General features: G+C 42.5%; 2 protein-coding genes across 2 annotated transcripts; one reads left to right on the top strand and one right to left on the bottom strand.

Annotated features, from left to right (window-relative positions):
- Window positions 1-3,437: 3,437 nt before the first annotated feature.
- gdf6a (growth differentiation factor 6a) lies at window positions 3,438-9,046 on the bottom strand (the record flags this gene model as incomplete). Its single annotated transcript, XM_083900303.1, is given in 6 exon segments — window positions 3,438-4,411; window positions 8,459-8,898; window positions 8,900-8,924; window positions 8,927-8,973; window positions 8,975-9,016; window positions 9,018-9,046. Coding segments are annotated over 6 exon segments (1,557 nt in total).
- A 5,062-nt stretch (window positions 9,047-14,108) lies between these two features.
- Window positions 14,109-20,733, top strand: sybu (syntabulin (syntaxin-interacting); the record flags this gene model as incomplete). Its single annotated transcript, XM_083891308.1, has 7 exons — window positions 14,109-14,132; window positions 14,461-14,644; window positions 15,547-15,747; window positions 16,991-17,093; window positions 17,323-17,475; window positions 18,577-18,732; window positions 19,566-20,733. The coding sequence occupies 7 exons, from the start codon at window positions 14,109-14,111 to the stop codon at window positions 20,731-20,733; spliced, it is 1,989 nt and encodes a 662-aa protein (XP_083747434.1).
- Window positions 20,734-21,283: the final 550 nt, after the last annotated feature.

Here is a 21,283-nt window from a genome sequence, read left to right as displayed (position 1 = left end):
ACCACCTTGCCCCTGGCCTGCGTTATTGGCCGCAGAAAGGTGTTAAATTTTGTTGCAACAGGAATCACAATAACTGCAAAGCTCAATGATGGGAAACCAGAGAAGGTGGAACAACTCTAAAGCCAAAACAAAATCTATGAGCCGAGAAACAGTCATTGACAAATGCGTAATAAGTTCTTGCTGGATTTTATCAGTAAGCTCGCACTTTAAATGTCAGACCTTGGCAGTGACCAGGCTCCCCCCTTTTTTCTCCTGCTCTTTTATACATTTAAATTGCATCCATTCAGCAACGTCAAGTTCGAGATCTAAGTCTTCAAGATAGATTTTCTAACGCTCCTTTAACAAATTTCTGTCCTTGCTGTCTGGAAGATCACTGTAATTTATGTATTTCCTGTCACTGATGAGGACACTACTGATAACATAAAGGTTAAGTATGAAGAACATTTATGTTTCGGTACAAGTCTTTTTTCTTCTTCTTCTTCTTCTTGGAGACACTCCCAGGCTTTTCACTCAGAGAAAAAATACATAGTAGATTTTTTCTTGTGCAGCTTTAAAATTCTCTAAAAAGGAGCCTCCACACACAGATGTGAGGTGTCAAGACTATTTGTGTTATACATTCTCCACATTTCTGATGAACAGGACCCGTCTCTTTGCCATTTCCAGTTTGCTTGGACTAATATATTAGGACCAAGTTTCAAATAAACACAAGTGTCTTTTTTTTTTCCTGGGTCTCTCTCCGCCTCAGTGTGGAGTGTAGGGACAATAAGGTGGTTGTGATGAAGAACTTTATTGGAACGTTTAACTTAAGAATGAGGGATTGAAGCGGGTAAACAAAGCATTCCTTTCCCTTTCATCACCGTTTAACTGTTCCCCTAACAGTCAGTCTCACCTCCAGGCCAGTGCCCGTCAGACCGGGAGACTTGTCAAATAAATATAAATCAAAAAGTAAAGCTTTATCTCGCGAGTTGCCATGCAGTCGCTTTTCTAATCCAGAATCGGACGCAAAGCCCTCGTCTCATTTTCTGGCACAGAGAGCAGAGACTCTTGGCGTGGTGATGAATGTGGAGCATATCTCCCAGAGTGCACTTGTGAGCAGGACAGCTCAGCTCATATAGTAGCACCCCAGCGATGGTGTTCCAGACATGTAGCCTGGGGGGGCCATTTGGTTATACTCAAGGGAATAGTTGTTGTGTCAGTCATTTGCAGCGACTGCTAAAGAGTGCACTTAGCATCCTCTGTTTCCCCCTAGCAAACATGTGGGGAGTGACATGATACTGTACAAGAGCCTGGACAACATATAACATTTCAAAGCAATTTCCTAATTGTTTCCAGGCCAAGGTCGATAGCCTATATGGAAGCAATCCCTTCTTTCAAACTCCTTCTTTCTTTTTCTTTTTTTTTTTTTCCTCATCCACAGATTGCATTAAAGTGTTAAGTAAACTTGACCCAGGCAGGGCTAATTCATTGGGAAATAGTGGGAGTTCATACATTTGGTGCCATATCAGTGACAGTCAGTGGATTTCCTTCTGCCTGGATGGTCACCATATGTTTATTTGTTTTTTTGTGGCGCTCTGTACTGAGGAAGCCAGTCACTGAATAGTGTCATTTGTTGTCTGTGATGACAGTGAGAGGAACTCTGCTCCATATGCACTGCACGGTGAGAAAGTCACACTGATTACAGTCATCGGACATTGTCATAATACAGTATTTCCCTTCATTAAAAAAGAATGGCACTGTGTTATATTAAGTATGAGCATATTCTTAGCATATTCATCACTAATTTTCGAGCCTTGAGACATTATCCAAGTCACAGGTTTAAAAACATTTTTTCAACATTTTATCAGGATGAAAAACATAAAACATCTTTTTTTTTTTCTTTAAAATGTACAATACAAATGATTTGATTTTTTGTGTATATTCCAGGGTCTTGAAAACATGTTTAATGAATTAAAATGGAAATGAAAAAATAATCATCAGAAATACCAATAGGCTGTTGACTTTGTTTTGAATTTTATTTGTACAGTAATGGTGTGGAGTAGTATCCAGTAATATAAGTATATAAATGATCTTATATATCATTGTAAAAGCTCTTAACACTCTAACTGAATGCACCTCAAAACTCAGATCCTATATGCATTTATGAGGTAGACATTAATAATGGTATTTTTTTTTTCACCCTCTGCAAAACAAACACAAAGAAAACGGATACACCTTAAATTACTCTTGTCAATGTAAGAAATATATGATTATCACGGAACTCTGTACATCACAAATAATAAAATAATTATAGAATAAAAATTATACCGATTTGAGTGCATTTTGTATATTTACAAAGAAATGCCGTTTTCCTCATTTCTTCATTCGTTGCACTTTGTAAAGTTTTCCACTGTACAAATATTTACAGCTCAAAGGAAAAAAAAAATAATGAACAGCAGTGCATTCAAAGCTAATGTGCATTTAAATATCGTCTCGCTTGTTTAGTCTGTCTGTCTTTCTGTCTGTCTGAATATTTTCGTCATCAGAGGACAAACAAACTCTCTCGCTGACCGCGTGTCCTTGACGCAGTCAGTTGTGGAAGTGCATTTCGTAAAGATGCAGACGTTTGAGCAAAGGGTTTCGCCTCAGCCATGAGCTTCTCGTTTCTTCCTTCCTTCTGTCCTTCTTTCCTTTCATCCATTCATTCATCCTTTACTTCTTCAGCAACACGCAGGCACGAGTCTGGTTTCTGTGTCCTTTTTCTGGAGCTCGACGCATCTCTGCGCCTCTGAACGGGCCAAAATCAGCCCAGTGTGAGTGTATGTGTGTGTGTGATAGATTAGACATTCACCCGCGTTAAGTTTATATTACTTAACTTTTAAAAAATATTTATTTATTTGTTTGCTTATATATTTGGAGAACAGGCACTTGCTCGGGCCCTGAATGCACATATACCCAAAAGAATCGGGCCTGACAGGCGCAGGATCACACGGCAGAGCTGCGACTAAAAAGCGCTGCCAGGCGGACAGAGCCCACTGTCCTGCGGCCTCGGCACGAACAGGTGCACACTCTGACTCAGTGGGGTTCCCTGCTCGTGCATTTCGCTCGCCTTCAGTCAGATCACACACCATTTTTTTTCCCCATTCTCTGTCTCCACAAGGACGAGTCTCACGGTGGGAAACAAGGGTCTGTTTGATGAGTGACAACTGCTCGCGTGGATGGGAATGTATTTTGTACGTTAACACTTTAAAGGCAGAGTGTGTAAATGAATGTGACTGTAATAAATAGCAGATATTCGCCTCTCGTGCCATCCCCTTTCCAAGGCGCGTCATGCGTAAAAGCATTTCAGACCTTTAAGGACTTTATATGTTCAACCTGGGACCCATCAAGACACACCTTTGATTTGCTTCTGTCTTTCAAAGTGTTTTTTTTTTTTTTTTCAGGAAAACAAATAATGGCCGCTACCTGCACCCACACTGCTCCACCACCATGTCCTCGTACTGTTTGTATACCACGTTATTGCCCGAGTCTATGTAGAGGATGCTGATGGGGCTGAGTTTGGTGGGGACGCAGCAGCTGGGCGGGGTGCTGTTGGGGTCCATGGAGTTCATGAGCGTCTGTATGATGGCGTGGTTGGTCGGTTCGAGGTGCGACCTGAGGGGGAAGTCGCACACCCCTTCGCAGTGATACGCCTCGTAATCCAGGGGCGCGATGATCCAGTCGTCCCAGCCCAGCTCTTTGAAATTCACATGCAGCGCCTTTTTGCTGCATCTGGCTTTCGATTTCTTCCCGTGCCTCTTCCCGTGCCGGTTGCTCAGCGCCGTCCTGCGCCGACGCCGAGGTCCATCGCCCTTGACCCGCCTCAGCGGAACCCCCTCCTCCTCCTTCTCCTCCTCTGCGGCCTTCACCGCCTCCTCCTTCACGCTCACCGACCTCCGCGACTTGATCTTCTCCTTCATCTCGTTGAACAGGTTCTCCCTCTTCTTGGAGCGAGTGTAAACCACCAGGATGGCCTTCTCCTGCTGGGACCGGCCACCCCTGTCCAACCCCAGCTGCCTCAGGTCCACCTCGGTGTCCGATTTGCCAAGAGTGGCCCTGAGCTGGAAGCAGAGCTGCTTCCCCTGCTGGTAGCGATGATGGTGAGGATGGTGAAAGTGATGCTGTTGTGCTTTAAACATGTCCCACACGTCCAAAACCTCCCAGCCTGACTTGGTGGAGTCCAAAGGGTCCAGAGACCTGGAGTCCAGTAGCCTGTCCGAGCGGCACGGGTGGACATGGATGTCGTAGAGGCCCGTGGTCTGTAGAGAAGCCTGCAAATCCCCGGGCGCTCTCCTGAATATCCTTAATTCCGCCCCGACCAGCTCCTCTTGGTCTGAAAGGGTTGAGACATCAAACAGATACTTTTGTCTTCGCAGTGGAGAGTGCAAAAGATCGTCTGCAAGGATAAAAGAAAGAAATAATTGCAGTCAGATTCACTTAGGGTGTACAGTGTTCAGAGGGAGGGAGACTCACATTCTCCCACAGAGGCCTTCCACCCCCAAAACCCACCCCCCACCCTCTCTCTCTCTCTCTTCCTCTTCCTCTCTTTCTTGTTTTCAAATGTCCACCCTGAACCTGCCTGAAACAAACCACAGCTGACAAGTCTTCAGTCTGGATGAGAATGAAGAAAAAAAAACACCTCGCAGTTAACACCACGTTTATTGCTGATATAAGACTTTGCTGGTTATCCTACCTTTTGAACCCACGTTGACCCTTTCTCTCTCTCCCCCCGCACTCTGATTTGTTCACAGTCCAACACAATTCTCGTGGACATAAAATATTTTATAACGCGAGAAGAATCAACGAGGGTTCAGTTTACAAAACATGCTTCCAAATTGCCTTTCCTCACTTTCCTCAATTTCCTTTGCCGCGTATACTTGTCCCCCCACAAGAACAATTTAACGTCTTATTATGGCGTAAATCAAACAAACTCGATGCCACGCGCAGGAATGATGAAACCTCGCGTGCTCCACGGCGCCGTGATTACACATTTGGTGTTTTTTTACACATCTGTCAGACAGCTCAAAAGTTTTGTTTCGAACTTTCGCAGCAACAATAATCCAATAAAAGCGAGCGATGTTTTAATTCCACGTCACTTTTAATCAAATGCAGCGTGTTTTAATGAAAATGGCTCTGCTTTCATTTCACTTGCTGACAGATTGATTCTTAATTTCCACCACTTTGGCAGAGAGGAAGCAAACGTTTCCTTCTTTGCACCTTCGAAGGTCTTAAATCCAAGCAGCAGTCATGGATGTGGTTAGGGTTATTTTTTCCTTCTTCTTTTTGTAGAGCATAAAGATAAATTAATTGTATTTATTGGGTGCTTCCAGACACATACAAATACACAATTAAAGCATTATCCCCTACTGGAACTTGGAAAGACAATGCACAAAGAGGCAAATCATTTAAGAACAGGAATATAAAACTCTAGTATTTTAAGGTTTGGACACAGTTTTGTTTCTTTGTTCTTTTAAGAGGAAAAATCCACTGAAGCATATTTTTTTCACAATTTTCTGCTTCAAATCAATTTTTATATTTTATATAGAAAACGAATCAAAAAAAGAAAAACGGCAAATAAGGATTAAATTGGTCTCTCGTTTCCTGCGGTTTCCTCCCATTTTTGACAATGTTCCAAAAGAAATTACTGTCAGAGGTTTTAGTAAAACGAAAAGCAGGGTTTAAAGATTTTTTTTTTTCCTGAAAAAGTAATATTATTTGTTTTTAAATGTATACTTATAGCCAAAATGGGAAAACCTAAAAGCGGTAATTTAATTGATTGTTGTTATGAATGATTTCTAGTGTTTCTAAAAAAAAAAAAAAATTAATAAATGAAAACATATTGACTTTGTTTTCTTTTTTAATTGACTTGTCTACATAAAACAGCCCTGTGATAATGACTCGTAAAAACATGTTCTAAAGATTTTGAATCTCGTTGTCAGTTTCCCTCCGTGAACCCTGTCGAGTCCAACAGTAAAACAGCAGATTGAAACCTTGTGCTCGTTTGCCTTTGCGCGTATGGTCCACATTAGGTTTTTTTTTTTTTTTATAAGACCTCAAACAAATCAAATACAAGTTCACCAAATAATTAACAGTTCTCAATTCCCATCTCCCTCATTAAAGCACTTCCCCTCTTATATTTCATTTCATCTCATCCTGCCAACGACAACATTCCCCTCCAAGTGCGCCTTCACGCACTGAGCAGTCTGTGGATATTATTGAGAGATACGATTCGTGTTGACAGTTGAAAATGTACAACGTTGTCTTCATTTCATTATTATGTAATGTAATGTAAAAAAAAAAAAAAATCTACTTTTTTCATTACATATTAATGGTGGAGAGTGCAATTTTCAAACTTCTGCTAAAGAATAAGAAGCATGTTGAGGTCTTGGGTTTGACCTGCTTTTGTATGTAGAAACGCAAAAACATGTTTTTGTCATGTCTGTCTCTGTTTATAGAGAGAGAGAGGGAGAGAGAGAGAGGGAGAGAGAGAGAGAGAGGGAGAGAGAGAGAGAGAGAGAGGCCGGGCTCCGCACCATCTGCGCTTTAATGAGTTACCCCAAGTGCCAGAAGTAATTTTCAGATCGGGGTTATTCTTTTCTGATCTTGCCTTTTTCTGACCTCCAGGAAACACCACCCCGCCTGCTTTTATACGCAGATTCCATTTACCTACAAAAGTGCGAAAGCCAAAGAGGCAGTAGATCACACATAGATGCCTGGCTGCCCCCCTGTGAAACCCTGCGTCTGCGAGAGTGAATCGTGCGTAAAAGACGAAAAAAAAAACCTGCTACTTTACGCGTGAAAAAAAAACAAAAAATAACAAGTTGCCCCAAGAAGGAGGAAATAAAACTCCCAGCAGTTGAGGTTTGGTCACCAGTGCAGCACTTAGAGGGATGCTGGGGAACTAAACTGAAGGCGCTGAATAGTACTTTAATGTAAATGTTATAAATAAATGCTAAAATAACAACAATAATGACAATTTCACAACTTCACAATTTCGGAAGTGCTCTTTGATATTTCCTCTCCTCTCTGGTGATGTGCCCATCGTGGCCGAGCTGGGCCATCACGGGAGAATAGACAGTGTTTGATATGTTATGACACGGACACTCAATTAGATCACCGAGTTCAAATACTCCAGTCATCCGTTCGATGCCAAGCAGCTTTCAGAGAGTCCAGCTCGGGGTCAGAGCCAGTGACACATCACATCAAAATCACAGGAGAGAGTGAGGCGTTTTTCCTATCAGACCCGTCCACACTGCAAGAAATGGTCACACAAGTGCAACACTTATTTAAATGTTCAATTGTTTAAATGTCTCTTTAAAAAAACTGAGCAAATGTGAGAGAATGTCACTCTGGTGTTTCATGATGTAGATTTCTCTAAATTGAAGTTGTGTTTAAATGTAATTCACAGAATGAAGGTGTTGGAGGAAAAATAAATACATCTCACTGTGTCCCCGACAATTAACACCAGACTCTGAGCCAAACAACTCACTGCGATGGGGCATTTTTTGCAGCACGCACTCCGCGTCCGAGTGTTTGAGACAGGAGGGATTGGGAACGCAAACAAAGATAGCTTTTATTTCTCCAGCAAAGATTAACTCGGCTTGTGTCCCCTTGTGTGTGCTGGACGTGTTTGTGTTTATCAGATTGTGTTTGTCCTCGCAGGCCGCTCAAATCGCTTGGTTACACATGTTAACTGACCCAAACACCTGTTTCTCACGCCGACCAGCTCTGTGCAGCTCCCTTTGTCATCACAAGCTGACCATAAAACCGGACACCACGACGGCAACAGATTGGACTTTATAGCGTAACATGCTAGTTTGGAATTAAATTTCGTTCCATGTTAGCAAACACTTTGATTAATTGATAGTTTTAGAATGAAAAATCGAAAATGAAACAACCAGCAAGGGCTTCAACATCCTCCTAACTGGAAAAAAAAAAACATTCCCTCTTCATTCACGTGGACTTTTGGAGCAGACGAGAGTTTGCAGCAGCTTGTGCTGACAGTGATTTACAGCCTTCATTTAGAGAGCGCCTCAATTAGTGTTTTATTGTCGTGTTCCACAGAGGTTAATTTAGCGTCATAGAACTTATTCGGAAGCAAAAGCACATGTTTCTGTGACTGTGCGCCAAACCTCATTCCACCAAAACATCAAACACTCATCTTCTAAACCATCACAAATCCTATTTACTTTATGAATTTATATTTTGTCCCTGTTAAAGTGCGTTTGCATTATCTTTTTTCCGTGATTTAAAGTGTGCGTAAAAGTAGCCACTGCAGTTTTTACGCATCACTTCTTTTGTTTACTTTGGACATATATATATATATTTTTAAAAAACAAGATCCAAGTGGACAACTCTACATCAGTCATTTGAAAGAGAGAAACTTTTCACAAAATTATGCAAGACTGGGTTAATGGAGGTGAAGCTTCGGATCGAAACCAACCTGTTCCTCTGTCCACAAAACTGGTGATGGTGTTGGCAGATTTAGAGGAGCGGAAAAAGCTTGCGTTTAGTCCGAGCTTTTCTGCAGCTGAGTATGTCCTGTATATAGAGAGCATGTATTCATGCGGCACAATAGCGTCCTTTGGGTCTTCTTTGTGGTGGCCCATGATAGGATGAGCAGACGCGAATATGTCCTTTAAGAATTTGGATGACCTCTGTCCGTCCTGATGATGGATCCTCGCTCCCTTGTTCCTCCGCGGTGCAGACGGAGAGATGATAGCAGCAGACTGGAAACACGGTATATTCCCAAGGAAAACAAGGAGAAGGCCCAGATATAGCGTTACCACTCTAGACGCGTCCATGGCTGGAAGAGTAACCGCGGGAAAAGTTAGGAAACTCTTATCTTTCTTATGCCCCCGCTCGGTGAAGTTGGATTCTGGGGAGCCGCCGGAGCCGGAGATGGTGCTGCGCGTCAGGGTTGGAGAGCTGCTACTTTTGCGCTCTCTGGTCACACTAGAAGAAGTGCGTTTTGCGCTCTGGACTCCACACTAGAGCGAAGAGTGTTGGGCCGAGAGAAACACGCCCACATGGTCGCTCAGTGCGCGGCTCCCCAAACAATCCCATGTCAGACCTGCACACAGACGCGCACTAGAGCCAATGAACTGAAACAAGGATAAAGACATGACATGTGGGAACCGTTGTTGTTGGTTAAACAGCCACACTGACCTGTCTAAATCCACCCACAAATAGACGATTACAAATGAAACATGGTTCACTTTTGAGAAGAAAATTACACCATTGTCTTTTGGAACACGAGCGCAGTAAAGAGATGTTTCCTTCACTGACACGTTTACGATGCTGACCAAATAAGGTTTTTACGCGCGTCAGAATTGTAGTGCTCCTTATCACAAAGTGTTTGACAGCCTGAAATCTTTCAAGGACGCATTAAATACGATTAGATTAGATTTTACGCACAGATAGACCGCGCACTCGGGGTCATCACAAAGGTGTGACATCATATTTGAAGAAACATCTTAAGACATATTCACTTTTTTGTAGATCATGTGATATGAAAGATGAAAATAACTTCATGACAGGTTAACTTTCAGCGGCTGACTGCCTGTTGAGTATACTTGGATTCATGTCTGAAGAAGAGATTGAAATAAACCCGTTAAAATTAAAGGGAACATTGTGGGTCGGGTAGCCGAGGGCTGAGGTCTCGCGTTTGAAAGCAGAGGTGTGAACACAATACCCCCCAAAACACTTGGAGGCGGACACCTGTATCAAACGCAGTTTAAATGGCATCAGTGACCTCTAGTGGCCAGTTCTTTATATTACAACGTGATGACCACAATTAGACGAAACGAGGACAAATGATGCATTCGTGTCACCTGGGAAAATTTGCTTTTATGCCTGAATCTGTGGAGTATGAACTGCAGAGCTCCCGTGTCCAAACGCAGAGACCGGATTTAAAATAGCTCATTAATGAGAGGTAGTGAGATGAGGACTGAAATGAGTGAGGACAAACTGAGCAACCTTAAGTAAAAATAGTATTGTTGTTAAAAATACAATACATGACAATACTTGCTGTGGCATTACGCTCTTTTTCACCAGCAGAGGGCGTTCATGATAAGAGGACAGCTGCCAGTTGGTCACATGCTAACAAATGATTCAGTGCCACCCAGTGAGCGTTGCCTCCTCAGAATCCAGTTTTGACGCACTTGTAAAACGATGAGCATTTGCACATGCAGCAGCAAACAGGTTTGACAGTTTGCCATTGTGCTCGTTGTTCCTGTACCCAGTCAGCACGGCGGTTGGTTGGGCAAACACTGTGTTTTCCTTGTTGGTGTTGTTTATTCATGTAGACTCTTGCAAATGTCACTATGAGAATGTGAAGAAAAAAACAACATAAATGCATATTATAGAGGCTTAAATCAGGTCTGGCACACAGCAGCTATATTAAGATCTCAGATTTCAGCACCATGGAGAGTCAACCTGCTCTCACACTAAAAAAGAAAATACTGATTCGTGCACGAGACCTTCTGTGTGTGCGTGTGCAGAACCTATATGGCAAGTGTTCCACAATTTAAAATATAGTTTGATGTTGAACAACAAATGCATGAATAATACATCGAGCTTATGTCACGCATGTCCAGTCACGTCGTGCTCAGAGCTGCAGCCTTGTCATGTTCTCCACGATGGCGGGTTTGAGGGTCTGTGGTTAAGTAATGCCTCGCGCGTTATGTAACCCACTCGGGATGGTCGTCGTTTTTTTTGCGCGTGCACGCGCTTCTTGTCGAGCCGCGTGTGTCCTCAGCTTCCCTCCGGCAATAACAGAGCAGATAGCGGAGGCTGGCACAGGCGGTGCAACAGCAGCAAGAGCAGCAGCAGCAGCAGCATCATCATCGGCCGAGCAGCCCTTTGTGCTTCACCGGCAAAGCCCTTCATCCATCTGAGAGGAAGCATCATCACACATCCAGGTAAGAGCTTCTCGTTCATTTTACTCAAAAGTAGGAATTTGCATCAAGAATCATCTGATGTGTTCACATGATGTGAGCAGCTGTCGACAAGTTAAACATTTTTAAATGTTGTTTTGAAATATGTCATCCAACAGGAGGAACATGTCATTCATAATATGTGTTTTGGGTGGTGTACGTCAGGTTCAAAGTGTGGTGTTTACATCCCCACTGGTTACACCCTGTAGAAAACTGTGTTGTGGGGGCGCCAGATACAACAATAACAACATCCCTGCTGCCACCTGCTACTGCTGGATGGATGCAACAGCAGCAGCAGCAATCGCATGGAAAATAAAACGAATACAAAATAAAATGTTTTGTTAGTGTGAAGAGATACTGTCATTTTCAATAGATGTGAAAATATCTACCCTTCATGAAAATGTGTGACGTTAGTAGTTACTGACTTAAAGGTTGCATTAAAAATAAATGTAATCTTTTGTTATGAGAAATAACAGCAACATAGGGTACATTTACTGTGTGAAACCATGGTGTCACAATAAAAATAGAGTGATTCCACTTGGGGACTGTATTAATAAATATATAAGTTAATACAATTCCTTATAAATATTCATTCATTCATTCATTCATTCATTCAAACATCTACTAAATCATTCACTCTATCTTCCATTCAGAGATGGAAGTAGCACTGTTTTAAATTTCTTATGCTTATGCTCCATGATTCCTGGAAGTGGACGAGATTAATGACATCATGCGATGACGATATAGCTTGTTTCAGGGTCAGTGAGCTGAGAGACAGTTATGTCACTGATGTTGTAGCTCAGAAAAGAGTGACATTGTTTTTGTCTTCAGGGACACAAACAATCCTATAAAGTCATAATAAAAAAAGATGGAACATAGTGTATGCGGTGTATGCCACAACTTCAGTTTGTAGTTCACTTCATCATATCATCATCACATGAAATCAAACATTAACACCAGACCAAAACAAACTGAAGGCTGGATTAAGATAATCCATGTTGTATTAAATGGACACCATCTGTATATGGGAGATGTAGAAGCTGCAAGTGAAGGTGGAAAGATCTGTTTACCAGTCATGTACATGTTCTCTCAGCATCCAAGTGGCAAGGCTTCTTGTCCCCGAGCTCCTACTCTCTGGATCTGCCTTCTCCCTCCAGGCTTATGTTTGGATGTTTGACAGAGTTGATCACAGGCAGCTTGGCTCTTCATTTGTGCTTTCAGGGGAAGAGCTGTGTTTGCAGCTTAGATTGTGCCTCGTCCGTTGCCAAGTAGCAGGACAGTCGACGTTGTCTGGAGTCAAGTGGAGGAGAAACAAACATGATGCTGCTATAAGTTCAAGAGTGTCCACTGTTCAGATGATAAAATGGGATTAACAGCAAGAGCTAGAGCATGTACACGCTGTATTGTCTTTACTCAGGTTCTCAGGTTACAAACTCAGAGCATGAGTTGATTCTAAAATGTAGTTTGAAACAATTGATCTGTGACTGTTTCAGGTTTTGATGTCATGACCTTCCCGTCACATGGCTGCTTGTAGCTGCATTACAGAGGACCACCCATCAATTGGTCAGGCCAATTATTCAGAATATTTGTCCCACTAATTTTGTTTTCAGAGGCTTGATAAATGCTGCTAAGTGCAATAAAGCAACAGTATTTGTATTTATATTACATATATATCACATAAATATACATTTAGGTCGACCTCTAGGTTGCAGGAATTTTTTTTTTTTTTTTCATTATTGCTGTTATTCTCTTACATTGATTTCGATCAGCTCTCATCCCTTTCTCAGCACGATACTGTTGCACATCCATCATCAGCATTTTTATGGCTTTAGCGGCTTGATTCCTCACCCTGCAAAAGAAAATAAAAGTTAAATGTTGTATACAGACTGTAAAATACACCGCAATCATGTCGGGAACAGTTAAAATGTAAGCTGGCAGTTGTAACTCATACCTGAAGGCTACGCATTCAGGCTCAGGGACAGAATGTCCGTTCCGTCTGAGAGAAACACGGTGCCGCTGAACACCCACACCATCATCTTGCCTGGCACACTCAGCAGAGGCTGCTCTGTGCAGATTTACACACAATTGGTTTCATCGAGCTAGAGTTATCTTCATATTGCCCACAATTTCTAAGAATGTTGCTATAGGGCACGGCTCTTGGTGTTGCAATAGGATTCTTTCATGCCATTGCGCCAGGCAGCAGTGCACTGCTACAGTATGATGATGATGCTGTGGATGTCTATGGGAACACAGGAAGTCAAAAGAAAAGTGAAACTCTAAAGTGAGGTGGTGGAGACCAACCAGAGCTCAGACACAATTTTGAGGCTGATGAAAGGAGGTGACGTTTTGATTCCCGCGACTCCCGGTTTCTATTTCTGCAATCGTATCAACTGCTTTGGTCCTTGGTGGTTTGAGGGAAGAGGATTTAGCAGAAATCTGCTCAAACAGGGACATGACATACATTATGTCACACATTGGGGGTGTCATGCCGCTTGTGACGTAAGAAAGAAAAACAAGGTGATCAGGGCTAGGATTCATCCAGGTTTTTAAAAAAAAGTACCATCTGGATGAAGCCACAGGCTCAGACTCATCATTTTGACAGCAGTGCACAGGCCATGGGGTCAATTGCGTCATTGGTGTTGCTGGGATAAAAAAGAAGAAAGAAAAACAGGATCGCACTTATGCAATTGACCCACTTAGGCTATGAAGCTGAGAGACAATCAACAAGGGTCTAAGTGAAGAGACTGAAGTTTATTCAAGCATGAGAGGAAATGTGCTTTTTTTTTAGCCTCAACAAAGATGGTTCTTTCTCGTGTAAAAGGGAAAGTCAAATTGAAAGTTGTTCGATGTTTTGCTGATTTGTAGCTTTTGGCAGGTGTTTGCACAGTTTTATCATCACAGAAAGCAATGATAAGGAGAATTACTGTGCTTCATATGTGACCGTCTTCTTCTCATCCTGGATATCTGCATTTGTCATTTCTTTTACTGTTTTAGTCTCGAGGTTAATTTGTTACAGACTGAAAAGTTTCAACAACTAAAGGATTGTGCTGTAATTGTGCGTAGACATTCATGGTTTCCAGAGGGTGACAGAAAAAAGACTCTCCTGACTTTTCTCTTGTTTTCCATTCATCAGGGGGAAACACTACATGAAGCACAATGGGACCATTCCAAGAGTATGAGGTGGGTCGAATCATCGCTACCCATCACTGGTGATAGATTTATGCAGGTTAAAATCATGTATGGTTAGAAAATTATAGTCAAAACAATCAAAATTGTAGTCTCTGCTTACAGTCAGAAAACATGCCTGTCATATATGGTAAACAATCTGTATGGTGCTTTTCTTGTGTGACCACTCAAAGATGCTTAACCCTACAGTTTTGCCATTCACTCATACATTCATACAGCACATCTATGTGCAGAGCTGGAACTTGAACCCACAACCTCCAAGTTGAAAGAGAACCCCCTTCTACCACTTAGCTGCTGTCACTATGTCTATATCTCTGAGCAGGAAAAGAAGTCACAAGAGAAGGGAGGCCCCCGTAGTCGCATCCCACGCTTGGTCCTCCATCCCTTCCGACCAAAGGACAAAGGATCGCCTCAGTCTGACTCACCATTGTCAGAGGAGGAGGGCAAAGAGTGTGACATGAGCTCGGACTCCAAGAGAACCATCAGCACCAACAGCTTCTGCTCTGGTAAGAAGTTCAAGAGCAAGCACCATTTTTCATGGGTTAAACCAGGGGTTCTCAAAGTTTTGATACCTGAGGGCCAATTTAGGAACCCAACATTGGACTGAGGGCCACCAAAGGGAAAAAAAAAGGAAAAAAAACAGAATGAAATCCCATTTGTAATAATTTTAATGACCAGATTGCAGTTCTACAGTTTACACTTATTGGTCTGTATCCAGTAATGTCCGATAAACATTAAACAAGCTTAGTACCTCCTGGATTAAAACTATCAACTGTAATTCATTGCGGGCCGCCAGCAATGTTTCTGCGGGCCGCCATTGGCTCACGGGCTGCACTTTGAGAACCAATGGGTTAAACAAATCCTTTTTGTGATTAAAGCCGAAACATCCACCTGTTATTTTTAACAAAGCATGTGGGATTATGCACACATGGAAAATGCATCACTGATTTTGACCTTAACAAATGAACACAATTTGCAAAAATTCACTGATGTATTGGGTATGAAATATACTGATATTCACCTTGTTGACTATTGTAACAAAACGGCACTGGCTGATACGGACTCCCGCGTTTATCTGGCTACTTAAAACTGTTTTAAATCTTTTATCTTTGTGATTGAAGGTAGTAATAAATACAATTTAATAAATCTGTATGATGGACTTTGTGATTATTCACAGATACTGTGATAAAACAATATAGTTATGTTTAAGAATAAAGATTACACTGTGTTCCTGACACAAAAAACCCCCCCAAAACTTTTGGTATTGTTTCAGCCACATCAACATTTGTGTACACTGTGTATGTGTACAGTGTAAAACACAGACACACTGATTGACTGCTTGTGTTCACTGCCTGCTTTGCACTTGCCTGCTTGTGGCTGTTACTGTCTGTGTACATTCCTACAATAGATGACACCGGCTGCCCCACTAGTCAGTCTGTGTCCCCCTCCAAAACCCCACCAGACTCAGAGAAGAGTGCCCACGGGTCGCCACCTCTCCCCGAGCGCAAGACCAAAGTGAAGCGGGTCAGAGTGATGGCAGAGTGGAGCGGTGAGCCACGGAGCACGGCCAGGCACAAGAGGGGGCTAAGGTCGGCCATGAAAGCTGCAGGTAAAAAAAAAAATATATGTGTAAAGATTAAACAAACAAAAAATGTATATAAGGATCCTGTCCCGTATGACAATTATGTGTATTTGTGTATCTTTTGTCACTTATATATTATTAAAGCCATAATGACAGTCCATGTTTCCACAAAACAAATAAGCAACAGTACATATATATATATATATATATACAGTACACCCCCCGCATACATATATTTCTACGTGCCAGTGGTTCCCCAAAGATCAAAGTACAATATCAGTGTATTTGTCAAATGTCAGCAGCGAGCAGATTCCCAGGCATGTTGTCCTGAACAAACAGTGAGTGGGAAGCAGCTGCCTGCCTAAAAGGAGAATAACTGTGTGAATTGCCTTCTGTACATCTGTGCTCTGTTAACATCAGACATCAGAAACAGTGCACTCAGTCCTTTACGCCCCAAATTAAATTTCCTCTCTGTTAATCTGTCTCAATCTGGGGGCATGAGGGGAAAAACTCTTTGATGTTGAGTCAAAAAAGGAGGCAGAGAGCTGATTGGCTGAGGGAAAAGGTTTGGGAGCTTAGCCAATTAGGCTGATTAGCAGGAGGCTATCACACTGATTGAGTGTGCACTGGCTCTCAGTTGATTTCACTCAGTGGTGGAGGATCACTTAGTTTCAAACTGTTTTATTTGTCACAGTCACTATGGTTTTGTTTGATGGCAAGAGATGCTACTCGGGTATGACTTTAATTTAAACGTTTAAACAAAGTGTTTTTTCCCTTAGTTTAAACAAGCCCTAGCCCTTTTTATGAAAAGTGTGTGTTTGAGCTGATTGTGGGTGACACAAAGGCTGAAAGTTAAATCTCAGTAAATTGCATTTGTAATAGAATGAAGTGATTAATCTGTTTGCCCTTCCCTTAAACTCACAGGAGTCTAAAATAGATGTAAATAGAGCAAATGTGGATTTTCATAACAATGTCAAATCCTTTGTTTGTGGTCCTGCTTAACTTAATGTGGAAGTTTGAGGGTTAAAGGGAAGCAAACATTTTCACAATGGCAACCCCTGAGAGAAAACTGAGCTTAAAACAGCAAATGTTTTATTCATTTCCTGAGGCAAAAAAAGTGGAGCCATAAGATGCAACGTTCTTAAAGTTACAGTGGAGTCAAAGTCAAATAACACTGATCACCACTCAAGTCTTACCCCCAAGTGTTTCTTTTGAATTAAATCTTTGAAAATTGTCTTCAGTCTCCAATCACCAATGTTTTTTCCTGCAGGCAGTGAAGCTGACTTCAGCTCCTCCAGCAGCTCAGGCGGCAGCCTCAAGACCAGGGAGGGCCACGCGTCTAATTCAGCTGGAAAGAGAGCTCCTTCAAGAAGGTACAATGTTTGACGTTATTTTTTTCAAATTTGTATGTTTCATGCACAGTGTGTGTGTATATATTCACAAGTGTATATGCTTCGATTAAATCTTATATTGTGTTTGTGGAGAACTACAGTAGGTTTTATATAATACATCTGTTCTGAACTGTGTCCAAAAACTCCTGATTTTGAACTTATCTGTACATTTTTGTGTTTGTTTGTGCTCCTTGGACTTGAATCTTTGAAGTCGTGGGCCCCACATCAGAGCACTCCCTGTGTTCAAGCCAGCCGGGATTTCAACAGCCAACCGCGATTCGGAGCTTTACGCTCCCTTCAGGACTCTTCCCAGAGCTGCCTCCTCAACCAACAGCAGCAGCTGCACCTCCAGCCCCACCTCCAGGTAACACACATCGTTTCCAGCCATTGCACTCGCGAAACACGTCTACCCCTTCCGCGTTACTTCATCACAAATATTACTTTATCTTCCTGAGGGACAAATTAGATTTCAGAGATGACGAGATTTTGGATTGTGACTCAGTTAATGTGCAGTGGAACGATGAGAGAGTGGGTGGCTGGCTGGATTAAGCTCGGCCCGTTTTATCATTTCCTCTTCTGCAGCTGGCTGGGATTATATCAGTCATGATTTGGCTCTTTGGATTAATGACTGAATAAAGCAAATATCTTTTTAAGGCTCTCAGACAGCGACTATGCTTGGTGCAGCCAACTCGTAACCGGATTAGCGCGAATGCACCTTGGTTAAGAGAGAAGAGGGTCATAAATAATAGCAGAATATAGAGCCTAAAACTCAGAGGTGTAGACCACCATGAAATTCTCACATGGTGCTCCAGGGTCACATTTACCAGTTTTCTTCACAGGCCTTGTTTCGGTATACCTGCTCAGGCCAACATACAGAGTATGTGATCAGTATAAATGACAGACAAAACCTTTTTATGACCTTTTTCCTCTCCTGTCGCTCTGGAACATCCTGCCGTCAGCTTTCCTCTGCCTGGCTAAGAGTCATGTGACATCTCTTCCTACTTGCTACTTTGGGCTGTTTCTATTTCTGGCATAGATGCATAGCACTTGCATCAAAACCTCAAGTATCTAAGGTTACTAGGATGCTATGATACGGGGTCAAAAGAAAAGCTACTGAATCACTGATCATGGGAAATGCTGAAGACATTTGAAGACTGATGCAATTAGTGATTCTAACGAGGTGATTTCCTTCCTTGCTAACTCGACTTGTATTTAGACAAACCAGCATTCTGGGGATCGTATACCCTCTATATACCAGTAATCCTGTGTCAGACAGTAATTCCAGGCTTCAGAAAGCATCTGCCCAAACAGCACTCTCTCAGCCAGACTGATTACCTTCTGCTGGTAGCGATTTTACTCTGAAATCATCAGTTTTGTTTTCTGCTGTTGCTCTTAAAATGTCTAATTGAGGACTGATGGATATGGTAGCTCTGTCAGGGCAGTGACATGTATGTCTGCCCTCCAGAAGAGCCAACCTGAGCTGCTACCTTTCCTGTGGAGACAACCATGGCATCAAACCCCCAAACCCCGAGCAGTACCTTACGCCCCTGCAGCGGAAGGAAGTGGTCATCAGGCACCTGAAGACCAAACTTTTGGAGTCTGAAAACAGAGTCCATGACAGGTTAGTTAACACTTCTGTAATTCCTGTGACATCTATATGTATATAGCATTTATGGCAGGGGTTTCCAACTCATTTTCACTGAGGGCCACATCAGCATAAAGGTTACCCTCAAAGGGCCAGATGTAACTGTCATAGAGAATAAATGTAACTAAATGTAACCAAATATAATGTAAAATTAAGGTAACTACTCCGTAACATATTCCTAAATAACTTTCTGTATTTATTACTTATTCAATTTCACTTGTCGTATAATGCATATACCATGATACACTATGATCTAGTGGCTGTGCCGTCACTTTGCGGGTAATGCAAACACCATGCATTGTGGGAAGTGTAGTTTATTGTCAATGCTCGCCTTAAAGCAGAATAGACCTATTTTTACACAGATTTTTAAAACCAATTAATCACTCGCGGGCCACATAAAATGATGTGGCGGGCCACATCTGGCCCCCGGGCCTTGAGTTTGACACATGTGATTTATGGTTTTAAGGCAGGATGATGGTGGCACCGTTATGAGGAGACTTTTCATACTGTAGTGGTGACATACTCGGCCCTGCTCAGCCCTTTGCATCTTCTGAAGTGTGAACCTACAGGAAAATACACAAGATTAAGAAAAACATCACGGTGGTAGTTGGAGCTTGAAATAAAGTATTTAGCGAGATTATGTCACTGGTATATGAAGAACTATGTTTTATGAAGCTCATACATCATAGGTTACATTTTCTTTTATAAATGTTAAGATTCAATTTGAGGATAATGAAACACCTAATGGTAAAAATCTCTGCCAAAAAAGTTTAAATTGCAGTAATTGACCACATAATTTATATTCTTAGAGAGACAGAGGTTGAGGAGCTCAAGGCCCAGCTCGGCAGGATGAGGGAAGACTGGATTGAAGAGGAGTGTCATCGGGTGGAGGCTCAGCTGTCCCTCAAAGAGGCTCGCAAGGAGATCAAGCAGCTACGTCAAGTGGTGGAGACCATGAAGAGCAGCCTGATGGAAAAAGACAAGGGAATTCAAAAGTACTTCATTGATATCAATATTCAAAACCGGAAGCTGGAATCCCTGCTGCATAGCATGGAGCTTGCTCAGAGTGGCACCAACTTACAAGATGAAAACACCTTGGACTTCATCTGTGAGAGTCCTGAAGGCGGCGGGAAGAGGATGAGAGGGGGGGAGGAGGGTGGGTTGGAGCTGGGAGACCATGGTGCAGAGGCATTGGCGGACAGCGGTCTACTGGTAAACGATGAGATGGCTAACAGAGAGGACATTTTGGAGCGGGTCTTCATGTCCACGGCAGTGGATTTCAGTCAGGAATCTATTGAGAAGATGAGAGCTGACGCAGAGTCTGGACCTGGGGTGTCTGCACTGTTGGAAGACGAGCAGCTGATGGATAAGCCCACACCAGTGCTACCAAATACAGTTTCCAACACTGTGACCATTTCTTCAGGCACACCCTCTCAGCAGAGCCCAGAAGACAAAGGAATCCAGACAGACACGGTACCCATGTCTACAGATCTGCAGACTCTGCTTTTCCAGCTGTTGACGTTGTACGGAGCCGCAGATGGGGCCCCGGGTCTGTCAGCCTCCAACGGTCTTCTGAGCCTCTCGAACCTGCCCACCTCCATCCATCCTGAGCTCCCCGACTCTGCACTACATCCATCCATCAGCATACCCAGCCCTGTTAACCCAGAGAACCCCAACACCACTGATTCCAGCATGTGCTGCTCGGAGCTTGCGCAGAACCCGAGGTTTATGGAGGAGTTGGACTTTAGCGTTGAGGATGTGAAGCAATGCCCGTCACCGAGGCTGGAAGTGGTCGGCAAGCGGTACTGGAGCAACAGTTTCCTGGTTGATCTGGTGGCAGTAGCAGCCCCCGTGCTGCCCACAGTAGCGTGGCTCTACTCAAGGCATGGTGTGGATGGAAGCTCTCCAGTGTACAACATTGCTGCCCTTATCAGGGGCTGCTGCGTCATGGGATTGCACTCTCTTCGTCATGTGTAATGGCCTCACACCCGCATGCACCCGCCTAATGTTGAAGTAAAAGCACTGAAGCATCTTTTCAAGAGTGATAGTGAGATTTTTTTGACACCTTTATGATATCAATGCAGTATTTTTTTTTTGACACTGTTTGCACTGTAGTTACCATGAATTGAAGCAAAATGGTGACATGAAAGGGATTATTTATAAAAGGGTTATATATATATTTATTTATTTATCATACGTGTGTAAGCCGATCATCTGGGCAGATGGTTCCGTGTCATCGTCCTGTGGTGTCCCCAAGTTTCCTTGTGTTTAAAAACAAACTACAAAAAAAAGTTAATTATGTTTAAGATAAGATTTTGGGAAAGTGAGATTTTTTTTGAAAGATTGAATGTTGGTTTGTTTGATGGGATCTAAAAATTTAAGCAGTTCTGAGTTGTTTAAAAAGAAACCTTAAACCTTCAGCCAAAGCTTTAATGTGAGTTCACTGTTAAGTGGAGAAATGTGTTAATGCATTCCTTTTCCTGGTATTAGAGCTTTATATGTACAACCTGTGTATTGTTCATAGAAG

The sequence above is a fragment of the Microchirus variegatus genome (genome assembly GCF_963457635.1).
Source record: "Microchirus variegatus genome assembly, chromosome: 1".
NCBI classification, from domain to species: Eukaryota; Metazoa; Chordata; class Actinopteri; order Pleuronectiformes; family Soleidae; genus Microchirus; species Microchirus variegatus.
The sequence above is the reverse complement of the archived record's forward strand: the minus strand, read 5'-3'. Positions and strand labels throughout refer to the sequence as shown.